Genomic DNA, 25,275 nt, shown 5'->3' with positions numbered 1-25,275 from the left:
AGGTGTAGAAACATTGAAGGGTGTCGGACAGAAGTTATTATCCGGAGGAAGTAGAAAGATTGGTTTGAAACGATTGAAATTTAATAATAAAAGAAACTGGAATATTTAATTAATTTTAGTTTATTGTTAACTGTCATATTGTTAGTATGTCGGCTGGTGCTCTATACGTTACACCAGGGGGACTCAACGCCCCCGTCCCCACTTATTCTCATTCCATAACTGATGGATTCCCAAAATTACCAGGACATACCATTATTGAATCCTCAATAGCAGCTAGACGCACATGTGAAGTATTACCAGTAAATCAAGGATCTGATAAATTTCTCGAATTTAGAATACAAAGTTCAGAAGGTCATTTTTTAGATTTAACGAGTCTGGCCTTGGAAATGAACATAAATATAACAAATGAGGATGGGAGTGCACTGGGAGACGATGATAAGGTCATATTTGTGAACTCTATAAGTCAGACAATATTCAAATCTGTGTGTTTGTATCTCAATGAACAACTTATAGAATCGAATCCATTTTATTCATATACGGGTTATATTAAACTGCTTAAGCATTTATCCCCATCAAAATTAGATACATTGGGAAGAATAGCATTCTTTCGTAATAAAGACACAGCAAGTAGTACTATTACAACAGCTGATTTAGATGATATTAAGAAAGACGAAGGTAAATTAACGAATGAAGTGAATACTTGTTTCCCTTTGATGCTGGATGTGAGTAGTTTTCACGAATATATCCTGGATAGTGTCGAATGTCGATTGAGACTTGAAATGCATTCACCCGCATGGGTAATTATGACTCCATTAAGCGGAAAAACATATAAATATAATATTAATTCCATTAAATTATGGATCGATAAAGTTATTCCGTATACGAATGCATTAATTGCATTGAATTCAAGCATGAGGGCAAACCCGCAGGGGTGTGAATATCTGTTCAAGAAGACATTATTTAAATCATATATTCTGGCATCTAATCAAACACAATTGATCGCAGATAATCCTTGGGGACAAGTCATACCCGATAAGATATTTATTATATTAGTTGATATGAAGACATATGATGGAGGATATAATTTTAATCCATTATATTTTCAACATGAAGATTTGAATCATTTCGGGGTTACAATTAATTCAGAAATGATTCTTAATATTGACTGTAAGTTCCCTACCCACGCGAGTAGGTTATATTACGCTACCTTGAAATCTCTGGGTTTGGAGACTGATCATCTGATTACATATAAGAGTTTTCTCCAAGGCAGAACTATATTAGGTGTTGACCTGAGAAGTGAACAGGTTAAGAATGCTATATCTGTCGAGAAGAATGGTAATTTGAGAATAGATATGACATTTGGTAAACCGAAAGATGAGAATAGAATTTGTCTGATGTTTGGTGAAACTAATGCGATTTTAAATATAAATGAAAATAGAACAGTGATAGTGCATACGCGAGTATAGATCATGAATTGTGAAGAAATAAATATTGCCTTGAAACATCATACGGGAAGATATGCCTCGTATTTGGGATGTTTTGCCGCAAATAATATAAATGAAGTTATTATGAGGATAAAAGATAAGCCGGTAATTTTCATCATTAATATATTGAACGATCAAGATGAAAATATGGGTCATTGGATTACTATATATGTGAACAAACACATATTATTATATTTAGATAGTTTCGGGGTGGATTTAAAACATTATACAAATATATATGAGAAAATTATATACAAGAGAAATTTCATGTACGGTATTAATCAGAGGATTCAACATGAAAAATCATTGGTGTGCGGCTTATATGCTATATATTTTGTGTATAAGTTAACAAATTATAGCGTCAAGAAAATTATACCATATTTGTTTAAAGATTTTGGTAGAAATAAATTAAAGAATGACCAATTTATAATGAAATATGCATATGAGCATTTCAATATACCCTCATGTTCAAGTGTATTTGCTAATAATTCAACGTGGAATTATGAAAATCTGTGTAAAATATTGGAATTATAATACGGTGGGGTAGAGGCGTTTAGAGGCGGGGCGAAAGGTTAGAGGCGGGGCGAAAGGTCATAACGCTGCTATAAATGCCCGTGCTGGGTCACTCTTTGCATCTACTGTCATTCAAGTTGGGTCAAGGATGAATCCAATTCAGTACTCCGTTGGAGGTGTCTGCGAGGAGGAGAGAAGACTGCATCCCTGTGTATGTCGGAATAATCCACCTGCGGTAAATGGTAAGTGATTTTTGTTCATTATCTGAGTGAATCTTGTTCTAATATTGAAAAAATCTTTTTACACATAAATGATTTTAGAAGTGTAATGTATTAACCAATAAAACTTTTTAATGCAATTAAAGATATGCCTTATTCTTCTTCTAATCGAGAAATTTTTTTTCTTTGCCAGATGCGAATATAATGCGGTTGTTGGAACTTATTCGCGCAAATCAAATCCGACAGGAGAAAATGATTTGCGAGTTGATGGGATTGTTAGGAGCGAGATCCACCCAGCCTCCTACCCATCCATATGGAGATGCTGTTGCTACCCCTCCTACCAACGAGACTTCTCCCCGACCTCATGTGGATGTTGAGACTGTGCCTCCTACTCAGGTGGTTGATGTTAACGCTTTTATCCAGGATATTGTAACTCCTACCCACGCCGAGATCGACCCTTCTCCCCAGTCTCATATGAGTGGAGAATGTGTTAGTAGTTGTTATTGCGATAAATGCGTATGGAGCGAGATGGAATATTTTATGACAAATTCCCAACCTACTTCATGTATGGATGAGGATTCCCCCATTTATTATCCACCAGCTTCCCCCCCAGAAGTTTATTGTATAACAGATGAGGAAGAAGATGACGACCCTGAACAAAATGCACAGAAATTCTACAAGAGAAGAAAAATTACTCTACGTTGATTTTAGTCAATGAATTGTAGCTTTTTTCAATGAAATTGTATTTGTTTGTATTACCAGAAATGTAATGGCTGTATAATAAATAATGAAAAAAAAAATATTGTGTATTAGTGTTATCCTGAAATGTGTCTTTCTGATGATGAAAATGTTTTCCCTATGATGTATATGTGTCCCCTTATTAACTTGAATGAACTAAAAGGATCGACAAAGATTCAGCCTGTGTATGTGTGACGTCACTACTATGGCCCCTTATTAACTAAAAGGATCGACATGATTCAGCTTGTATGTGTGACGTCACTACTATGGTCCCTTATTAACTAAAAGGATCGACAAGATTCAACCTGTGTGCGCGTGACGTCACTGACCGCCGAGTAAACACCCTTCTTAGGTCATTTAACTTAATGAGAGGAAATTTTTAGTTCATTTTAAAATAATAAGGGGAAGATGTTTAGACCTGTAGTAAGCATGCCCCATAGGAGGAGTTCATTTGAATGCTTAGGAGGAGTCCCCCAGAGGGGGGATTCCAAAAACTTGATCCAAGGAATTGGAGAATTTCGAAAACCCCATAGGGGGGATCCAAAAATCTTGATCCGAGGAGATGGAGAATTTCGAAAACCCCATAGGGGGGATCCAAAAAAAAAATTGATCCGAGGAGATGGAGAATTTCGAAGGGGGGATCCAAAAAAAAACTTGATCCGAGGAGATGGAGAATTTCGAAAACCCCATAGGGGGGATCCAAAAAAATTGTATTGTCGAGAAATTTTGGGGTTGGGGGGTGAAAGTGGGAGGGGGATCCGAGGAAGTGGAGACTTTGATATTGAGAAATTTTGGGATGGGGGGTGAAAGTGAGAGGGGGACCCAAAAACTTGATCCGAGGAGATGGAGAATTTCGAAAACCCCATAGGGGGGAATCCAAAAACCTTGATCCAAGGAGATCATAAGAAAAAAAATTCGAGGCGCGGGGGCGATCCGGACGACGCTGCAGAAGGCGCAGCAGAAGGCGCGGGGCGGGGCGCGCGGGCGGGCGCGCGGGCGGGCGCGCGGGGCGGGGGTCGCGAAGGGCGCGGGCGGGCGCGCGGGCGGGCGCGCGGCGCGACGGCGGGGTCGCGAAGGGGGGGGGGTCGTGGGCGGGGGGCGTGGTTGGGGGGGTCAAGGGTGAGGTAGTCTCGAGGGCGAGGTCCTGGTCAAAACCGGAAGTAACACCTAGGTGTGAAAAGGTGACCCTCCAGCTGCTGGTCCTAGACCGGATACCCTTCCTACCTTCTTTTATATCTTTTTTTTTTTTGTCTTGGGAGGGAGGGTTACATTGTTTTGCTATATTTTGTTTTGTCATACATTTTATTATGTAATATGTTATGTTAATAAGCTATTAACATAACATGGAGATAAATGCTATACATGATGGAAAATTATACTCACATGCAATATAATGCGATTTTTATTGACAACGTTTCGCCCACTGTTGCGCCGTCTATACACCCTCGTTCATTTCCTTTATTAACTAAATTGGAAATGAACGTCCTTATATTATTATTACTTGTTTGAACAATTATTTCTGTATGTGACCATTATGTATTTATATCTGGCTGTATATGTGTAGTTTTATTATGTGTCTGTTTTATGTAAAGGACATAGATTAATATAAAATAATCCAATCATCCAAAAGTATGGCTAAAAATAGTTTTTTGTTGTTGTTACCCCCCACTGTTGTTACCCCCCACTGTATATTTGGTTAGGTGTTTGCCGGGTCAGTGTCACGTGACCTACCCAACGTCCAAGCTAGGTGTTCGTCTTGCAGCAGAGTGAATTTACCAGCCGACTAGTCAACACTCGTTCACTGGTCTTATTAGACAGTTGTTAATTGCTCTTCCTCACCATAGTATATTCTGGGCAATACTTGTTCTCTATCTGATTCCTCTAGTTATAAAACTAGTTAATTATAGAGAAGAAGATTGTATTTATGTGTAATTAGTCTGATATAAAGTCTCTTTGTGAAACAAAGCTTTAAGACATCATACGGGAAAATACGGTAAAATATTCCCTGTTGTATATACTTCTTATCAGTATAAACAGAAAATGTATAAAGTTACATGCCTGACATTTTATATCTATGAAATTACTTCATTAAACTGAGATTGTACTTGAAGTTTATTTCCATCTCAAACTCTCTGTCTAAATTGTTATGCCTGAATTCCACATGAAGGTAATATTTACTGACTTTTAAGCTTAAGTGTAACACCCACACAGTGGACTTTATCAAGTCACAAACAGCTTTACCTGAGCAGACTATGTGATTATGTATAGGGAACATAGTGACGTGAAGGGTCAGGGGGAGAGAGTTGATTGCTGAAAAACTGGATTTGAGAAAGACCTACCCAGCATAGGCCAATAGGTTTGTTGCTGTTTAGGACAACGTTGAAGAAATTTCTTGGCAAGAGATATAGCTATGTCGTTAAAGCTTCGTTTTAAAGTCTACTGAAAACCGAGCAACCAGCAGGATCTTCTCAACTTCTACTCTCACCACAACACCAAAACTAAACGTGACGTAATCATAAGCTTCTTGATTCGTGCCCTTCTAATCTGTAGTAGTGAATTTCTTGAGGAAGAATACTCTTTCATCGAACAAGTATTTTCTAAACTTCACTATTCTCATCACTTCATTATAGACCGCAGACACTGTAGACACTGTAGACACTGTAGACACTGTAGACACTGTAGACACTGCAGACACTGTAGACACTGGGCATATAACATCAACTCATACACAGATAACCCGCAAATAGCAGAGAGAAAAACTTATGAAGAGAGTGAGTGAGTATAATATATAGGTGAGGATAACAGCGACGAGAGAAAGAGAGGAGGAAAGAGAAATAGTGGAAGTTGTAATGATGGTTGTAGTAGTAGAAGTGGGAGTAATTTGTGCCACAAGAGGAAGGGGAGTGAAGGGAGAAAATAGTAGCAGTAGAAAATAGAAGCAAAAATAATAGTAAAGGAGTGATAGTCGTAGTACAAGTAGAAGTGAGTTCAGTCCGAGGACAAGAAAAAGGAGCACTGCAGGAGAGCTTAGGACCCACTAGGAGCACTCCAGGAGAGCTTAGGACCTACTAGGGGTAGGCCCAAACACGCGGGATAGAGGGAAACTGAAGGACAGAGCACACTGGCAGAAAAATTAAAAAAGGGAAATATGAAAAAGATGAAAGGAGAAAAGGTAGGGAGAGAAGAAAGGATCATGTCAAGTCACGAGTGTTCTGAAGTTTGGAACATTTGACAATGTAAGGAGAAAGGAAGACATCTACAGAGACAAAACCAGCATCAAGATTCATAAATGGAAAACTGTGTATATAGAGATGCTTCAACAAGACGACGGTTGTGAAGGCTAGAAGTAGAATAAACACTTTGACAGAAGACCTGTCAGTAGGATGACTGCGATTTCTAACATGACAGAAAAGAACATTATTGGAATCGGCGAGTCCAACACTTTTTGTACTCTTTAATTAAGTCTGCCAGAAAGAGAGCGGCTGTTTCTTCATTTTTCTCCCTAGTGTGTTCTGTGTTGTGACACCACTACATCACTGTTCTGTGTTGTGACACCACTACATCACTTCCCAGACTGTTCCACTTACTGATAGCTCTGTCACTGAAGAAATACTTCTTAACATCCCTGTGATTCATCTGAGTCTTCAGCTTCCAGTTGTGATCCCTTGTTGTTGTGTCCCATCTCTGGATCATTCTGCCTATGTCCACTTCGTCAATTCCTGTCAGTATTCTATGTCATCATATGACCCCTGTGTCTCCTGTCCTCCAGTGTCGTCAGGTCAATTCCCATAACCTCTCTTCGCAGGACATGTCCCTTAGCTCCGGGACTAGTCTTGTTATCTAGCTTGGCTAGGTGTGGGTTCCAAAGTGGGAGTGTGAGTGTGTGTGTGTCTGTGTGTGTGTGTGTGTGTGTGTGTGTGTGTGTGTGTGTGTGTGTGTGTGTGTGTGTGTGTGTGCGCGCGTGTATGTGTGTATGCGTGTGCGTGCGTGTGTGTGTGTGTGTGTGTGCGTGTGTGTGCGTGTGTGTGTGTGTGCGTGTGTGTGTGTGTGTGCGTGTGTGTGTGCGTGTGTGTGTGTGTGTGTGTGTGTGAGTGTGTGCGTGTGTGTGTATGCCACTCCGCCACCACTCCAGTTGACCCTCTCAGTGTGGAATAGTTTATAACCCTTTATGCTGCATTCAGAAGGCATTTCTCTAACCTTCAAGTTGAACCAGGTCTCAGTTATAGCAATAATATGCATATTACCTGCACTTGCAAGTAATCTTAGCTCATCTTATTTCTTAGACTCTTACTATTTGTATAGTAAACCTTAAGGGAACTAGGCACTCGTTGCCCTCTACTATCTCTTTTTGTTTGTTGATCAGTTGCTTTGCCTTTATTAGGAACTTTATTTTGAATATTGTCTTTTAAACATATTCCTGAGGTATCCTGGTAATATCTGCTGTTTCCAACAATAATACTGCGGCCTTATTGTTTCCCACAAACACCCATACCTCTATAACGTATCAGTTTAAAGTCCTAGATAAGTCATCAATGACCCCCCTCAATCGAATTGCTTAATGTAGCAACTTCCAGCCCCAGAGAGATGAACCCCATCCCTTGCATACATATCATGTTTGCCATAGAATTTGTCCCAGTTATCACTGAATGGGATTGCAAGTTCCTTGCAGTACCTGTCTAGCCAGCAATTTATACCAATTGCCCTAGACATCCGTTCAATGCAAACTCCCCTTTTAAGCAAAATGCTACATGTGATAGGGATCCCTACCTTAGACCTGACTACTTCTATGGCTGACCTGTACTTATCCAGTAGCTCCTATCTCTTGCCCTTCCCAATGTCATTTCCACCAGCACTAAGACATATAATGGGTTTGTTCCCATTACCTGACATAATATTATCCAACCTGCTGACTTGTGTGTTATTGTACTGTACTGATCCTCTGTGTTATTGTACTGTACTGGTCTTTTGTGTAGCAGTACTGTACAGGTCATCTGTGTTATTGTACTGAACTGGTGCCATGTGTTATTGTAAAGTACTGGTCTTCTGTGTTATTGTACTGTTCTGGTCTTCTCTGTTAATGAACTGTACTGGTCTTCTGTGTTATTGTACTGTTCTGGTCTTCTCTGTTAATGAACTGTACTGGTCTTCTGTGTTATTGTACTGTACTCACCTTCTGTGCTATTGTACTGTACTGGTCTTCTGTACTATTGTACTTTACTGGTCTTCTGTGTTACTGTGCTGTACTGGTCTGTTATTGTACTGTTCTGGTTTTCCTTGCAATCGTACAGAACTGGTCTTGTGACTTATTATACTGTACCCTTCTTGTGTGTTATTGTACTGTACTGGTTTTCTTCGTTATTTTATTGTACTGGTTTTCTGTGTTATTGTACAGTACTGGTCCTCTGTGTTATTGTACTGTACTGGTCTTCTGTGTTATTGCAGTGTACTGGTGATCTGTGTTATTGTAATGTATTGCTCTTCTGTCTTACTTCACTGTACTGGTCTTCTGTGTTATTATATTGTTCTTCTTTTCTGTATTATTGTACTGTACTGATCTTCTGTCTTATTGTACTGTACTGGTCTTCTGTCTTATTGTACTGTACTGATCTTCTGTCTTATTGTACTGTACTGGTCTTCTGTCTTATTGTACTGTACTGATCTTCTGTCTTATTGTACTGTACTGGTCTTCTGTCTTATTGTACTGTACTGATCTTCTGTCTTATTGTACTGTACTGGTCTTGTGAGTTATTATACGGTACCCTTCTTGTGTGTTATTGTACTTGATTGATTTTGTGTTATTGTACTGTACTGGTCTTGTGAGTTATTGTTCTGTAATGGTCTTGTACGTTAATGTACAGTACTGGTCTTCTGTGTTATTGTACTGTTCTTATTTTCTGTGTTATTGAAATGTATTGGCCTTCTGTTTTATTGCACTGTACTAGTCTTACGTGGTATCGTTGTTATTATACTGTACTGCTCTTGGGTGTTATTGTACCGGACTGGTCTTGTGTGTTATTGTATTGTACTGGCCTTCTGTGCTGTTGTACTTTAATGGTCTTCTGTGTTATCGTACTGTACTACTCTTCTGTGTTATTATACATTACTGGTCCTGTGTCTTATTGCACTGTACTGGTCTTCTTTGTTATTTTTCCGTATTGGTCTTCTGTGTTACATTCAGGATCGTTTAAATTGTTGCATAAAAACTGGTATAAAGTCTGAAACACATACTGAGTCTGTTTGGGTAGAATTTTCAGAGAGGCACGAAAAATTTATTTTAGGCGTGATATACCGTCCCCCAAAGTTACATAGAGACCAAGGAAGAGTACTGTGGGAGGAAATTGTTAAGGCCACAAGGCACGATAATGATGTAATTCTAGGAGACTTTAACTTTAGTCAGATTGACTGGAATTTTTTGACCGGGAATTTGGAGTCTAATGACTTTTTAGAGTAGTTCAAGATTGTTTTTTAAAGCAGTTTGTGACAGCCTACAAGGGGTAATAACCTGCTTGACTTGGTTCTGGAAAACAAGGAATCACTTGTTAATAATTCAGAAATTTCAGACGAGCTTGGTGCTAGCGACCACAATGGAAGTATAATGTTAGGGATAACTCAGTAATAGTCCCAGATTTTCGCTTAGCAGATTACAATGTGCTTAGAGAACACTTTTCATCTGCTATCAATATGAGAGTTTTCTAAACACTGTACATGCTGCCCAAAGAACATTTATCCCGTATAAAGAAAATAGATCGAATAGAAATGATCCAAAATTGATGAATAATAGGCTCAAATATCTTTTAGAACAGAAAAAAAGAATTTTTAGGCGCATCAAAAGAGGTGAGGGTCATCTTATGACATTAAGAGGGACATTAAAAAGGGGATTAGAAAAGCTAAACGTAACTATGAAATTAAAGTTGCTATGGATTCGAAAACTAACGCGAAAAGTTTTTTCCAGATCTGTAGAACAAAAGTTAGAGATAAGATAGGTCCCCTTAAAAATAACTATGGGCATCTTACTGACAAGGAGAATGAAATGTGCTCTATTCTTAATAATTATTTTCTCTCGGTTTTCACTCAGGAAGACACTGACAGTATCCCAGTAATAAATTTTTATAGTGGGCTTGAAGACGACAAATTATGCAATATCATAGTCACTAGCGAAATGGTTATCAAACAGATAGATCGACTGAAGCAAAATAAATCCCTCGGCCCTGATGAACTTTTTCCAAGGGTTCTTTAAGAGTGTAAAATGGAACTTTGTGAACCATTGACTAATATTTTTAATATTTCTCTTCAAACAGGTGTAGTGTCTGATATGTGGAAGATGGCTAATGTAATTCCTATTTTTAATGCAGGGGACAAGCCGTTACCGTCAAATTACCGCCCAATAAGCCTGACCTCAATTGTAGGCAAATTACTAGTCAATTATAGCTGATAATATAAGAAGTCATCTGGATAAGCATAGCTTGATTAATGATACTCAGCATGGATTCACTAGGGGCTGTTCCTGCCTAACTAATTTATTAACTTACTTCAGTAAAGCTTTTGAGGCTGCTGATCATGGTAAAGAATTTGATATTGTTTATTTAGAGTTTATTAGGGCTTGTGATAGAGTTCCGCACCAGAGACTGTTAAAGAAAGTGGCAGCTCATGGCATTGCGGGAAAAGTACTGTTATGGATCGAGTCATGGCTCACTAATAGGAAGCAGAGAGTATGCTTAAATGGGGTTAAATCCGAGTGGAGATCTGTAACAAGTGGCGTACCACATGGATCAGTTTTAGGCCCGTTGTTGTTTATAATATATATTAATGATCTTGATGAGGGAATTACTAGTGATATGAGCAAATTCGCCGATGACACAAAGATAGGTAGGATAATTGATTCAAACGTAGATGTTAGGGAATTCCAGGAGGATTTAGACAAACTCAATACCTGGTCAGAAAAGGGGCAGATGCAGTTCAATGTAGATAAATGCAAGGTTTCAGACTATGGAACAAAACTCTTCTCCAGACTGAGGGACTGACCACCTCAAAACTTTAAGGGTGATGGACTGATTACATCGTCTTAAGTCTCTTCTGCTCCTATCAACTTTTCTGTACTCGACTGAAGAAGCCTACTGTGTAGGCGAAACGTTTCGAAATAAAGATACCTAACTGTTGCATATGTGTCTTACCTAACAACCTGTCGGTATTTTATACCATTTTGATGTTCAACAACAATATTTTTACCTTCCTCGGTGTCGTTCGTCGTGACGATCCCCAGTAGTCGACTCATATTCGTCGAGTAGCACGGAGAATGCATTAGATGTTTCCACAACAGTTTCCACAGCAGTCTCTTTCTTCTTCATCGTTTCTACCTTTCCATTCGTCTTCTTGATCGTCAACTTCATTCCATGCTGTCCAGCCACTGTCCAGGTTCCCTTCTTGACCTGAGGACTCAAAACAGGAGGACTACTACGAACCCTCTTGTTTTCCTCAGTCAGTCGCCGTATCTCCAACTTTGCTACCCTCAATTCTTCCTTAAGCTGCTGTTAAAGTTGCTTAATGGAGGGCATCTTGGTTCAGTCCAAGGAGAGTACACAAACGACCTCACTGAGCTAAGTACACGTCACCACTCCTCAAGACCTTACTAATATCCCCTTTATTAATACCCATCTTCCACTTATACACTTCGATCATGTCTCCCCTCATTCTTCGTCTAACAAGATTTCTAATGCTGTATATATATAAAGCTGTAATATAACCGCTGGACTTCTGTTGCTTACACTTCTTGATATAAATCCCAGTAATCTGTTTGCCTTATTACGTACGCTTACGCATTGCTGTGTTGGTTTAAGGTTGCTGCTTATCATAACCCCCAAGTCCTTTTCGCTATCTGTATGGCTAAGTTGTACATTATTTAACTTATAAGTACTAGGGTTGTGGATACTCCCGAGCTTCAGAACCTTGCATTTATCTACATTGAACTGCATCTGCCACTTTTCTGACCAGGTATTGTGCTGTACTGGTATTATGTGCTATTGTATTGTACTGATCTTTTGTGTTAATGCACTGTACTGGCCTTTCGTGTTGCTGTATTGTACTTCTCTTCCGTGATATTGTACTGTAGTGGTCTTCTCTGTTATTGCACATTACTGATCTTGTGTGTTATTGTACTGTACTGGCCTTGTGTGTTATTGTACTGCACTAGTATTCCGTGTTATTGTGCTGTACTGGTATTCTGTGTCACTGTTCTGTACAGGTCTTCTGTGTCATTGTACTGTTCTCGTTTTGTGTTATTGTACTGTGTTGGTTTTGTATGTTTTTGTTGTGTTCTGTTCTTGTGTGTTATTATACTGTACTGGTGTTCTGAGTTATTGTACTGTACTGGTCTTCTGTGTTATTATACTGTTCTGGTTTTCTTTGTTATTGTACAGTACTGATCTGTGTTATTGTGCTGTACTGGTATTCTGTGTCACTTTTCTGTATTGGTCTTCTGTGTCATTGTACTGTTCTCGTTTTGTGTGTTATTGTATTGTGTTGGTTTTATATGTTATTGCACTGTACTGGTCTTGTGTATTATTGTACTGTACTGGTGTTCAGAATTATTGTACTGTCCTGGTCTTCTGTTAATTAATGTACTGTACTGGTCTTCTGTATTATTTTATTGTACTGGTTTTGTCTTATTGAACTGTTCTGGTCTTCTGAGTTATTGTTTTGTACTGGTCTTTTTTATTGCACTGTACTGGTCTTCATTGTTATTGTTCTGTATTGGTCCTCTGGGTTTTCCTACTGTACAGGTTTCATTGCAGTGCACTGGTGTTCTGTGTTATTGTACAGTACTGGTATTCTGTGGCATTGTACTGTACTAGTCTTCCGTGTTATTTTACTGTACTGGTCTTCTATGTTATTGTATTGTACTGGTATTCTGTGCTATTATGTTGTACTGTTCTTGTGTGTTATTGTACTGTGTTGGTTTTGCGTGTTATTGTGCTGTACTGGTCTTGTGCATTATTGTACTGTACTGGTGTTCTGAGTTATTGCACTGTTCTGGTATTCTCTGCCATTGTACTGGACTGGTCTTTTGTGGTATTGTGCTGCACATGTCTTCTGTGTAGTTGTTCTGTACTGGTCTTCTATGTTATTGTACAGTAGAGGTCTGTGTTATTGTACTGTACTACTCTTCTGTTAATGTATCGTACTAGTCTTCTCTGTTATTGTATTGTACTGGTTTTGTGTCTTATTGAACTGTACTGATCTCCTGCGTTATTGTACTGTACTGGTCTTATGTGTTATTGTACTGTACTGGTTTTCTGTGTTTTTGTAGTGTACTGGTCTTCTGTGTTGTACTTTAATGGTCTTCTGTGCTCTTGTACTTCTCTGTGTTATTGTGTATTACTTGTCTCGTGCGATATTATACAGTACTGATCTTCTGCTTTATTGTACTGATAAATTAGACACATGTGCAACTCTTGGGTATCTTTACTGAGGAAACGTTTCGCCACACAGTGGCTTCATCAGTCCATACAAAGGAGAATCTTGAAGAACAGGAGGAGAAAGAGGTAAGCAGTCCCTCAGCCTTGAGTCGATGTGATCAGTACATCAATCTTGAATAGAATACGGCGTATATGCGGAGAAGTAGCTTATAAATCGTAGGCAGGAGAGGTGCAGCAGTCGTAGGTGGTGTCACATTTGTCCAATGTGGAAGTAGGTCGTCCCCAAGGGTTAGGCAAGCCTGTCAGAAACTGCAACTTCTTGGGATCTTAATACCTGGGAATTTTTCGCTTGCCTAACCCTTGGGCACGACCTACTTCGCTAATATTACTTCTACATGGTTACTCATGGGTCCCTCATAGCTTCCTTGTATGGTTACTCATAGGTCCCTCATAACTTCCTATATGGTTACTCATGGGTATGCCATAACTTCCTTGTATGGTTACTCATAGGTCCCTCATAACTTCCTTGTATGGTTACTCACAGGTCCCTCATAACTTCCTTGTATGGTTGCTCATAGGACCCTCATAACTTCCTTGTATGGTTACTCATAGGTCCCTCATAACTTCCTTGTATGGTTACTCATAGGTCCCACATAACTTCCTTGTATGGTTACTCATAGATCCATCATAACTTCCTTGTATGGTTACACATAGGTCCCTCATAACTTCATTGTATGGTTACTCATAGGTCCCTCATACCTTCCTTGTATGGTTACTCATAGGTCCTTCATAACTTCCTTGTATGGTTACTCACAGATCCCTCATAACTTCCATGTATGGTTACTCACAGATCCCTCATAACTTCCTTGTATGGTTACTCATAGGTCCCTCATAACTTCCTTGTATAGTTACTCATAGGTCCCTCATAACTTCCTTGTATGGTTACTCATAGGTCCCTCATAACTTCCTTGTATGGTTACTCATAGGTACCACATAACTTCCTTGTATGGTTACTCATAGGTCCCTCATAACTTCCTTGAATGGTTACTCATATGTCCCTCATAACTTCCTTGTATGGTTACTCATAGGTCCTTCTTAACTTCCTTGTATGGTTACTCACAGATCCCTCATAACTTCCTTGTATGGTTACTCACAGATCCCTCATAACTTCCTTGTATGGTTACTCACAGATCCCTCATAACTTCCTTGTATGGTTACTCATAGGTCCCTCATAACTTCTTTGTATGGTTACTCATAGGTCCTTCATAACTTCCTTGTATGGTTACTCATAGATCCATCATACCTTCCTTGTATGGTTACACATAGGTCCCTCATAACTTCATTGTATGGTTACTCATAGGTCCCTCATACCTTCCTTGTATGGTTACTCATAGGTCCTTCATAACTTCCTTGTATGGTTACTCACAGATCCCTCATAACTTCCATGTATGGTTACTCACAGATCCCTCATAACTTCCTTGTATGGTTACTCATAGGTCCCTCATAACTTCCTTGTATAGTTACTCATAGGTCCCTCATAACTTCCTTGTATGGTTACTCATAGGTCCCTCATAACTTCCTTGTATGGTTACTAACATGTCTCTCATAACTTCCTTGTATGGTTACTCACAGGTCCCTCATAACTTCCTTGTATGGTTACTCACAGGTCCCTCATAACTTCCTTGTATGGTTACTCACAGATCCCTCATAACTTCCTTGTACGGTTACTCACAGATCCCTTATAACTTCCTTATATGGTTACTCACACATCTCTCATAACTTCCTTGTATGGTTACTCACACATCCCTCATAACTTCCATGTATGGTTACTCACAGATCCCTCATAACTTCCTTGTATGGTTACAGATCCCTCATAACTTCCTTGTATGGTTACTCACAGGTCCCTCATAACTTCCTTGTATGGTTACTCATGGGTCTCTCATAACTTCCTTGTATGGTTACTCACAGATCCCTCATAACTTCCTTGTATGGTTACTCACAGATCCCTCATAACTTCCTTGTATGGTTACTCACAAATCCCTCATAAATTCCTTGTATGTTTACGCACAGGTCCCTCATAACTTCCTTGTGTGGTTACTCACAGTTCTCTCATAATTTCCTTGTATGGTTACGCACAGGTCCCTCATAACTTCCTTGTATTGTGACTCACAGGTGCCTCATAACTTCCTTGTGTGGTTACTCACAAATCCCTCATAACTTCCTCGTATGGTTACGCACAGGTCCCTCATAACTTCCTTGTGTGGTTACTCACAGGTCCCTCATAACTTCCTTGTATGGTTACTCACAGGTCCCTCATAACTTCCTTGTGTGGTTACTCACAGGTCCCTCATAACTTCCTTGTATGGTTACTCACAGGTCCCTCATAACTTCCTTGTGTGGTTACTCACAGGTCCCTCATAACTTCCTTGTGTGGTTACTCACAGGTCTCTCATAACTTCCTTGTATGGTTACTCACAGGTCTCTCATAACCTCCTTGTATGGTTACTCACAGGTCTCTCATAACTTCCTTGTATGGTTACTCACAGGTCTCTCATAACTTCCTTGTATGGTTACTCACAGGTCTCTCATAACTTCCTTGTATGGTTACGCACAGGTCCCTCATAACTTCCTTGTGTGGTTACTCACAGGTCCCTCATAACTTCCTTGTATGGTTACTCACAGGTCCCTCATAACTTCCTTGTATGGTTACTCACAGGTCCCTCATAACTTCCTTGTATGGTTACGCACAGGTCCCTCATAACTTCCTTGTATGGTTACTCACAGGTCCCTCATAACTTCCTTGTATGGTTACTCACAGGTCCCTCATAACTTCCTTGTATGGTTATGCACAGGTCCCTCATAACTTCCTTGTATGGTTACTCACAGGTCCCTCATAACTTCCTTGTATGGTTACTCACAGGTCCCTCATAACTTCCTTGTATGGTTACTCACAGGTCCCTCATAACTTCCTTGTATGGTTACTCACAGGTCTCTCATAACTTCCTTGTGTGGTTACTCACAGGTCTCTCATAACTTCCTTGTATGGTTACTCACAGGTCCCTCATAACTTCCTTGTATGGTTACTCACAGGTCCCTCATAACTTCCTTGTGTGGTTACTCACAGGTCTCTCATAACTTCCTTGTATGGTTACTCACAGGCCCCTCATAACTTCCTTGTGTGGTTACTCACAGGTCTCTCATAACTTCCTTGTATGGTTACTCACAGGTCCCTCATAACTTCCTTGTGTGGTTACTCACAGGTCTCTCGTAACTTCCTTGTATGGTTACGCACAGGTCCCTCATAACTTCTTTGTGTGGTTACTCACAGGTCCCTCATAACTTCCTTGTGTGGTTATTCATAAATCCTTCACATTTTTCTTGCACCATCGAGAGCGAGAAATATGTTTATTTTGTTTTTATGTTCAGTTTAAACCTACATTTCATTACTGTTCCCATAAGCAGAGTAGCTGAAAAAAATATCTTCGGTGAGTATCATAGTGTTATTTTAGGTCTGCTACAGCTACTCAAGCTGCGATCACCTTATATTCGTTTTTTAAGACTTACGTGACTTACAGGGAAAGGATTCTAACGTGGAAAGGAAACACCAAAAAAAAATGACGGTGATTGTAAACACAAAGAAAAGCACAGATATGTGAACACATATCTTAATATGCACATTGGGATAGAGAGAATAAACAAGCAACTTATTAACTCTCCATCACCAATATTAGCCATCAACCAGCTATAATTTCAACTGATCGTCAACCATCCCTCACTATAACTCACCTACAAACAAGCAACACCACAACACATTATCATATATTCATAACATCTTACCATCACCATCAGTATTTTCAACTTATTAAAGTTGATAACATATCTCCATCGACTATCACCGACCACAACTCACATTTAACATTAAATCACTTTAATTTACCATCAACCATCTATCACAACAACTATCAACGATCCCTTACCTAAAATGTCCATCATCCATACATCATTGCAACTAACTTTCAGCCATTCATTTCGGTTCATCCACAATTCATCACGATATCTGTCCAACAGTGCGTCACATTAACATTTCAACCATCGACGCTGTTTTCCGTAGAAATCACGGTCATATATGCCGGTGTGAACAAGAATCATTTTGTGAGTTGGTAGTGTATGTTCTGGGTTAAATCAAAGTACATGTTACATATTAAATATACAGTAAATTCAAGGATTTTTTTTCCGGTCAGCTTAAATCTGTTACATGTTGTTTTGGGAGAAGTTTATCATTGTTCATGAGTTTCTCTGAGCTCCGTTGATCAGTTCATTAACCCTAATTTAAATGCCATGGTAAATAAGAAAAACATATTAGTGCTTTGTTTATTTGTGTTAACTGTTTTGCTGGTGTTTAATGTTTATTGATCGGGAAGATTATTATGATATGTGTTGACGAATAGAAGGAAATCAGATTCGAAAGAAGGAAGAGGATCAAGATCTCTTCACCGGGCGAGACGCCTTCCTCAAAGTTACTGTAGCTAGATTGTGGGGACGATCTCTGCTGTTCTCACTCTCATCAGGTCGAGATTACACTCTGTTCATTCCTTTTTTGCTGTTTTTTTAAACACAACACTCGAGCTAGAATAAAGTTATGTCATTGTAATAACTCCTAAACAGTAAAGGAAATCAAGTCCCAAACATCTCAGCTAATACGAATTCCATTATATAACAATCGTTCATATGTAAAAAAAATATCTTAAAATGTTTTAGATGGAAGTATAAGTACGTTTTAATAAAATGCTAAATGTTAAACAATTAAATGTCAGCCTCAGAGTTATCTCTGAGTTACCAGACCTTGCAACGTGGAGGCCAGTGGTTCGTCTTTAAGGTCCACCCCCCACTTACTGTGATTTTGATGCTTTCCTCAGGTTCATGTGTCCAGGAGTCCATCTGTGTCCCCTCAGACATTCTCCCTTCCCCACTTTCCCAAGGTCTGCCAAAGTAACAAGTATCTCCTTCTTTTCCAGGTCCAGGAGTCCATCTGTGTCCCCTCAGACTTTCTCCCTTCCCCACTTTCCCAAGGTCTGCCAAAGTAACAAGTATCTCCTTCTTTCCCAGGTCCATGTGTCCAGGAGTCCATCTGTGTCCCCTCAGACATTCTCCCTACCCCACTTTCCCAAGGTCTGCCAAAGTAACAAGTATCTCCTTCTTTCCCAGGTCCATGTGTCCAGGAGTCCATCTGTGTCCCCTCAGATATTCTCCCTTCCCCACTCTCCCAAGGTGTGCCTTAGCAACCTGTATCTCCTATGCCAGGTCCATGTGTCCAGGAGTCCATCTGTCCGCCTCAGATATTCTCCCTTCCCCACTTTCCCAGGGTCTGCCTTAGTAACCAGTATCTCCTTCTTTCCCAGGTCCATGTGTCCGGGAGTTCATCTGTCCGCCTCAGATATTCTCACTTCCCCACTTTCATAGGGTCTGCCTTAGTAACCAGTATCTTCTTCTTTCCCAGGTCCATGTGTCCAGGAGTCCATCTGTGTCACTCAGATATACTCCCTTCCCCACTTTCCCAAGGTCTGCCTTAGTAACCTGTATCCCCTTCTTTCCCAGGTCCATGTGTCCAGGAGTCCATCTGTCCGCCTCAGATATTCTCCCTTCCCCACTTTCCCAAGGTCTGCCTTAGTAACCAGTATCTCCTTATTTCCCAGTTCCATGTGTCCAGGAGTCCATCTGTCCGCCTCAGATATTCTCTCTTCCCCACTTTCCCAGGGTCTGCCTTAGTAACCAGTATCTCCTTCTTTCCCAGGTCCATGTGTCCAGGAGTTCATCTGTGTCCCCTCAGCTATTTTCCCTTCCCCACTTTCCCAAAGTCTGCCTTAGTAACCAGTATCTCCTTCTTTCCCAGGTCCATGTGTCCAGGAGTTCATCTGTGTCCCCTCAGATATTCTCCCTTCCCCACTTTCCCAAGGTCTGCCTTAGTAACCAATATCTCCTTCTTTCCCAGGTCCATGTGTCCAGGAGTCCATCTGTCCGCCTCAGATATTCTCCCTTTCCCACTTTCCCAAGGTCTGCCTTAGTAACTAGTATCTCCTTCTTTCCCAGGTCCATATGTCCAGGAGTCCATCTGTGTCCCCTCAGATATTCTCCCTTCCCCACTTCCGCAAGGTTTGCCTTAGTAACCAGTATCTCCTTATTTCCCAGGTCCATGTGTCCAGGAGTCCATCTGTCCGCCTCAGATATTCTCCCTTCCCCACTTTCCCAGGGTCTGCCTTAGTAACCTGTATCTCCTTCTTTCCCAGGTCCATGTGTCCAGGAGTCCAACTGTCCGCCTCAGATATTCTCCCTTCCCCACTTTTCCAGGGTCTGCCTTAGTAACCAGTATCTCCTTCTTTCCCAGGTCCATGTGTCCAGGAGTCCATCTGTCCGCCTCAGATATTCTCCCTTCCCTACTTTCCCAGGGTCTGCCTTAGTAACCAGTATCTCCTTCTTTCCCAGGTCCATGTGTCCAGGAGTCCATCTGTCCGCCTCAGATATTCTCCCTTCCCCAGGGTCTGCCTTAGTAACCAGTATCTCCTTCTTTCCCAGGTCCATGTGTCCAGGAGTTCATCTGTGTCCCCTCAGATATTCTCCCTTCCCCACTTCCGCAAGGTTTGCCTTAGTAACCAGTATCTCCTTCTTTCCCAGGTCCATGTGTCCAGGAGTTCATCTGTGTCCCCTCAGATATTCTCCCTTCCCCACTTTCCCAAAGTCTGCCTTAGTAACCAGAATCTCCTTCTTTCCCAGGTCCCTGTGTCCAGGAGTCCATCTGTCCGCCTCAGATATTCTCCCTTCCCCAGGGTCTGCCTTAGTAACCAGTATCTCCTTCTTTCCCAGGTCCATGTGTCCAGGAGTTCATCTGTGTCCCCTCAGATATTCTCCCTTCCCCACTTCCGCAAGGTTTGCCTTAGTAACCAGTATCTCCTTCTTTCCCAGGTCCATGTGTCCAGGAGTCCATCTGTCCGCCTCAGATATTCTCCCTTTCCCACTTTCCCAAGGTCTGCCTTAGTAACTAGTATCTCCTTCTTTCCCAGGTCCATATGTCCAGGAGTCCATCTGTGTCCCCTCAGATATTCTCCCTTCCCCACTTCCGCAAGGTTTGCCTTAGTAACCAGTATCTCCTTATTTCCCAGGTCCATGTGTACAGGAGTCCATCTGTCCGCCTCAGATATTCTCCCTTCCCCACTTTCCCAATGTCTGCCTTAGTAACCTGTATCTCCTTCTTTCCCAGGTCCATGTGTCCAGGACTCCAACTGTCCGCCTCAGATATTCTCCCTTCCCAACTTTTCCAGGGTCTGCCTTAGTAACCAGTATCTCCTTCTTTCCCAGGTCCATGTGTCCAGGAGTCCATCTGTCCGCCTCAGATATTCTCCCTTCCCTACATTCCCAGGGTCTGCCTTAGTAACCAGTATCTCCTTCTTTCCCAGGTCCATGTGTCCAGGAGTCCATCTGTGTCCCCTCAGATATTCTCCCTTCCCCACTTCCCCAAGGTCTGCCTTAGTAACCAGTATCTCCTTCTTTCCCAGGTCCATGTGTCCAGGAGTCCATCTGTGTCCCCTCAGATATTCTCCCTTCTCCACTTCCCCAAGGTCTGCCTTAGTAACCAGTATCTCCTTCTTTCCCAGGTCCATGTGTCCAGGAGTCCATCTGTCCGCCTCAGATATTCTCCCTTCCCCACTTTCCCAAGGTCTGCCTTAGTAACCAGTATCTCCTTCTTTCTCAGGTCCATATGTCCAGGAGTTCATCTGTGTCCCCTCAGATATTCTCCCTTCCCCACTTCCGCAAGGTTTGCCTTAGTAACCAGTATCTCCTTCTTTCCCAGGTCCATGTGTCCAGGAGTTCATCTGTGTCCCCTCAGATATTCTCCCTTCCCCACTTTCCCAAAGTCTGCCTTAGTAACCAGTATCTCCTTCTTTCCCAGGTCCATGTGTCCAGGAGTCCATCTGTCCGCCTCAGATATTCTCCCTTTCCCACTTTCCCAAGGTCTGCCTTAGTAACTAGTATCTCCTTCTTTCCCAGGTCCATATGTCCAGGAGTCCATCTGTGTCCCCTCAGATATTCTCCCTTCCCCACTTCCCCAAGGTCTGCCTTAGTAACCAGTATCTCCTTCTTTCCCAGGTCCATGTGTCCAGGAGTCCATCTGTGTCCCCTCAGATATTCTCCCTTCCCCACTTCCCCAAGGACTGCCTTAGTAACCAGTATCTCCTTCTTTCCCAGGTCCATGTGTCCAGGAGTCCATCTGTCCGCCTCAGATATTCTCCCTTCCCCACTTTCCCAAGGTCTGCCTTAGTAACCAGTATCTCCTTCTTTCTCAGGTCCATATGTCCAGGAGTCCATCTGTGTTCCCTCAGATATTCTCCCTTCCCCACTTTCCCAAGGTCTGCCTTAGTAACCAGAATCTCCTTCTTTCCCAGGTCCCTGTGTCCAGGAGTCCATCTGTCCGCCTCAGATATTCTCCCTTCCCAAGGGTCTGCCTTAGTAACCAGTATCTCCTTCTTTCCCAGGTCCATGTGTCCAGGAGTTCATCTGTGTCCCCTCAGATATTCTCCCTTCCCCACTTCCGCAAGGTTTGCCTTAGTAACCAGTATCTCCTTCTTTCCCAGGTCCATGTGTCCAGGAGTCCATCTGTCCGCCTCAGATATTCTCCCTTTCCCACTTTCCCAAGGTCTGCCTTAGTAACTAGTATCTCCTTCTTTCCCAGGTCCATATGTCCAGGAGTCCATCTGTGTCCCCTCAGATATTCTCCCTTCCCCACTTCCGCAAGGTTTGCCTTAGTAACCAGTATCTCCTTATTTCCCAGGTCCATGTGTACAGGAGTCCATCTGTCCGCCTCAGATATTCTCCCTTCCCCACTTTCCCAATGTCTGCCTTAGTAACCTGTATCTCCTTCTTTCCCAGGTCCATGTGTCCAGTACTCCAACTGTCCGCCTCAGATATTCTCCCTTCCCCACTTTTCCAGGGTCTGCCTTAGTAACCAGTATCTCCTTCTTTCCCAGGTCCATGTGTCCAGGAGTCCATCTGTTCGCCTCAGATATTCTCCCTTCCCTACATTCCCAGGGTCTGCCTTAGTAACCAGTATCTCCTTCTTTCCCAGGTCCATGTGTCCAGGAGTCCATCTGTATCCCCTCAGATATTCTCCCTTCCCCACTTCCCCAAGGTCTGCCTTAGTAACCAGTATCTCCTTCTTTCCCAGGTCCATGTGTCCAGGAGTCCATCTGTGTCCCCTCAGATATTCTCCCTTCTCCACTTCCCCAAGGTCTGCCTTAGTAACCAGTATCTCCTTCTTTCCCAGGTCCATGTGTCCAGGAGTCCATCTGTCCGCCTCAGATATTCTCCCTTCCCCACTTTCCCAAGGTCTGCCTTAGTAACCAGTATCTCCTTCTTTCTCAGGTCCATATGTCCAGGAGTCCATCAGTGTTCCCTCAGATATTCTCCCTTCCCCACTTTCCCAAGGTCTGCCTTAGTAACCAGTATCTCCTTCAACCCAGGTCCCTGTGTCCAGGAGTCCATCTGTCCGCCTCAGATATTCTCCCTTCCCCAGGGTCTGCCTTAGTAACCAGTATCTCCTACTTTCCCAGGTCCATGTGTCCAGGAGTTCATCTGTGTCCCATCAGATATTCTCCCTTCCCCACTTCCGCAAGGTTTGCCTTAGTAACCAGTATCTCCTTCTTTCCCAGGTCCATGTGTCCAGGAGTCCATCTGTCCGCCTCAGATATTCTCCCTTCCCCACTTTCCCATGGTCTGCCTTAGTAACCTGTATCTCCTTCTTTCCCAGGTCCATGTGTCCAGGAGTCCATCTGCCCGCCTCAGATATTCTCCCTTCCCCACTTTTCCAGGGTCTGCCTTAGTAACCAGTATCTCCTTCTTTCCTAGGTCCATGTGTCCAGGAGTCCATCTGTCCGCCTCAGATATTCTCCCTTCCCTACTTTCCCAGGGTCTGCCTTAGTAACCAGTATCTCCTTCTTTCCCAGGTCCATGTGTCCAGGAGTCCATCTGTGTCACCTCAGATATTCTCCTTTCCCCACTTCCCCAAGGTCTGCCTTAGTAACCAGTATCTCCTTCTTTCCCAGGTCCATGTGTCCTGGAGTCCATCTGTGTCCCCTCAGATATTCTCCCTTCCCTACTTCCCCAAGGTCTGCCTTAGCAACCAGTATCTCCTTCTTTCCCAGGTCCATGTGTCCAGGAGTCCATCTGTCCGCCTCAGATATTCTCCCTTCCCCACTTTCCCAAGGTCTGCCTTAGTAACCAGTATCTCCTTCTTTCTCAGGTCCATGTGTCCAGGTGTCCATCTGTGTCCCTCAGATATTCTCCCTTCCCCACTTTCCCAAGGTCTGCCTTAGTAACCTGTATCTACTTCTTTCCCAGGTCCATGTGTCCAGGAGTCCATCTGTCCGCCTCAGATATTCTCCCTTCCCCACTTTCCCAAGGTCTGCCTTAGTAACCAGTATCTCCTTCTTTCCCAGGTCCATGTGTCCAGGAGTCCATCTGTCCGCCTCAGATATTCTCCCTTCCCTACTTTCCCAGGGTCTGCCTTAGTAACCAGTATCTCCTTCTTTCCCAGGTCCATGTGTCCAGGAGTCCATCTGTGTCACCTCAGATATTCTCCTTTCCCCACTTCCCCAAGGTCTGCCTTAGTAACCAGTATCTCCTTCTTTCCCAGGTCCATGTGTCCAGGAGTCCATCTGTCCGCCTCAGATATTCTCCCTTCCCCACTTTCCCAAGGTCTGCCTTAGTAACCAGTGTCTCCTTCTTTCTCAGGTCCATGTGTCCAGGAGTCCATCTGTGTCCCTCAGATATTCTCCCTTCCCCACTTTCCCAAGGTCTGCCTTAGTAACCAGTATCTCCTTCTTTCCCAGGTCCATGTGTCCAGGAGTCCATCTGTCCGCCTCAGATATTCTCCCTTCCCTACTTTCCCAGGGTCTGCCTTAGTAACCAGTATCTCCTTCTTTCCCAGGTCCATGTGTCCAGGAGTCCATCTGTGTCACCTCAGATATTCTCCTTTCCCCACTTCCCCAAGGTCTGCCTTAGTAACCAGTATCTCCTTCTTTCCCAGGTCCATGTGTCCAGGAGTCCATCTGTCCGCCTCAGATATCCTCCCTTCCCCACTTTCCCAAGGTCTGCCTTAGTAACCTGTATCTCCTTCTTTCCCAGGTCCATGTGTCCAGGAGTCCATCTGTCCGCCTCAGATATTCTCTCTTCCCCACTTTCCCAGGGTCTGCCTTAGTAACCAGTATCTCCTTCTTTCCCAGGTCCATGTGTCCAGGAGTTCGTCTGTGTCCCCTCAGATATTCTCCCTTCCCCACTTTCCCAAAGTCTGCCTTAGTAACCAGTATCTCCTTCTTTCCCAGGTCCATGTGTCCAGGAGTTCATCTGTGTCCCCTCAGATATTCTCCCTTCCCCACTTTCCCAAGGTCTGCCTTAGTAACCAGTATCTCCTTCTTTCCCAGGTCCATATGTCCAGGAGTCCATCTGTCCGCCTCAGATATTCTCCCTTTCCCACTTTCCCAAGGTCTGCCTTAGTAACTAGTATCTCCTTCTTTCCCAGGTCAATATGTCCAGGAGTCCATCTGTGTCCCCTCAGATATTCTCCCTTCCCCACTTCCGCAAGGTTTGCCTTAGTAACCAGTATCTCCTTATTTCCCAGGTCCATGTGTCCAGGAGTCCATCTGTCCGCCTCAGATATTCTCCCTTCCCCACTTTCCCAGGGTCTGCCTTAGTAACCTGTATCTTCTTCTTTCCCAGGTCCATGTGTCCAGGAGTCCAACTGTCCGCCTCAGATATTCTCCCTTCCCCACTTTTCCAGGGTCTGCCTTAGTAACCAGTATCTCCTTCTTTCCCAGGTCCATTTGTCCAGGAGTCCATCTGTGTCCCCTCAGATATTCTCCCTTC

General features: G+C 42.5%; 1 protein-coding gene across 1 annotated transcript; it reads left to right on the top strand.

The window, feature by feature from the left end:
• Window positions 1-1,289: 1,289 nt before the first annotated feature.
• LOC138851415 (uncharacterized) lies at window positions 1,290-3,062 on the top strand. The gene is made up of 2 exons (XM_070080514.1): window positions 1,290-2,239; window positions 2,409-3,062. The coding sequence occupies exons 1-2, from the start codon at window positions 2,146-2,148 to the stop codon at window positions 2,918-2,920; spliced, it is 606 nt and encodes a 201-aa protein (XP_069936615.1). The 5' UTR covers window positions 1,290-2,145; the 3' UTR covers window positions 2,921-3,062.
• Window positions 3,063-25,275: the final 22,213 nt, after the last annotated feature.

The sequence above is a fragment of the Cherax quadricarinatus genome, unplaced genomic scaffold (assembly GCF_038502225.1).
Source record: "Cherax quadricarinatus isolate ZL_2023a unplaced genomic scaffold, ASM3850222v1 Contig550, whole genome shotgun sequence".
Lineage (NCBI taxonomy): Eukaryota > Metazoa > Arthropoda > Malacostraca > Decapoda > Parastacidae > Cherax > Cherax quadricarinatus.
The sequence above is the reverse complement of the archived record's forward strand: the minus strand, read 5'-3'. Positions and strand labels throughout refer to the sequence as shown.

Coding starts and splice junctions, on each gene's coding strand:
- LOC138851415 (XM_070080514.1), top strand. CDS start 2,146: ATGAATCCAATTCAGTACTCCGTTGGAGGTGTCTGCGAGGAGGAGAGA. Junction 2,240..2,408: donor TAATCCACCTGCGGTAAATG/GTAAGTGATTTT, acceptor TTTCTTTGCCAG/ATGCGAATATAATGCGGTTG.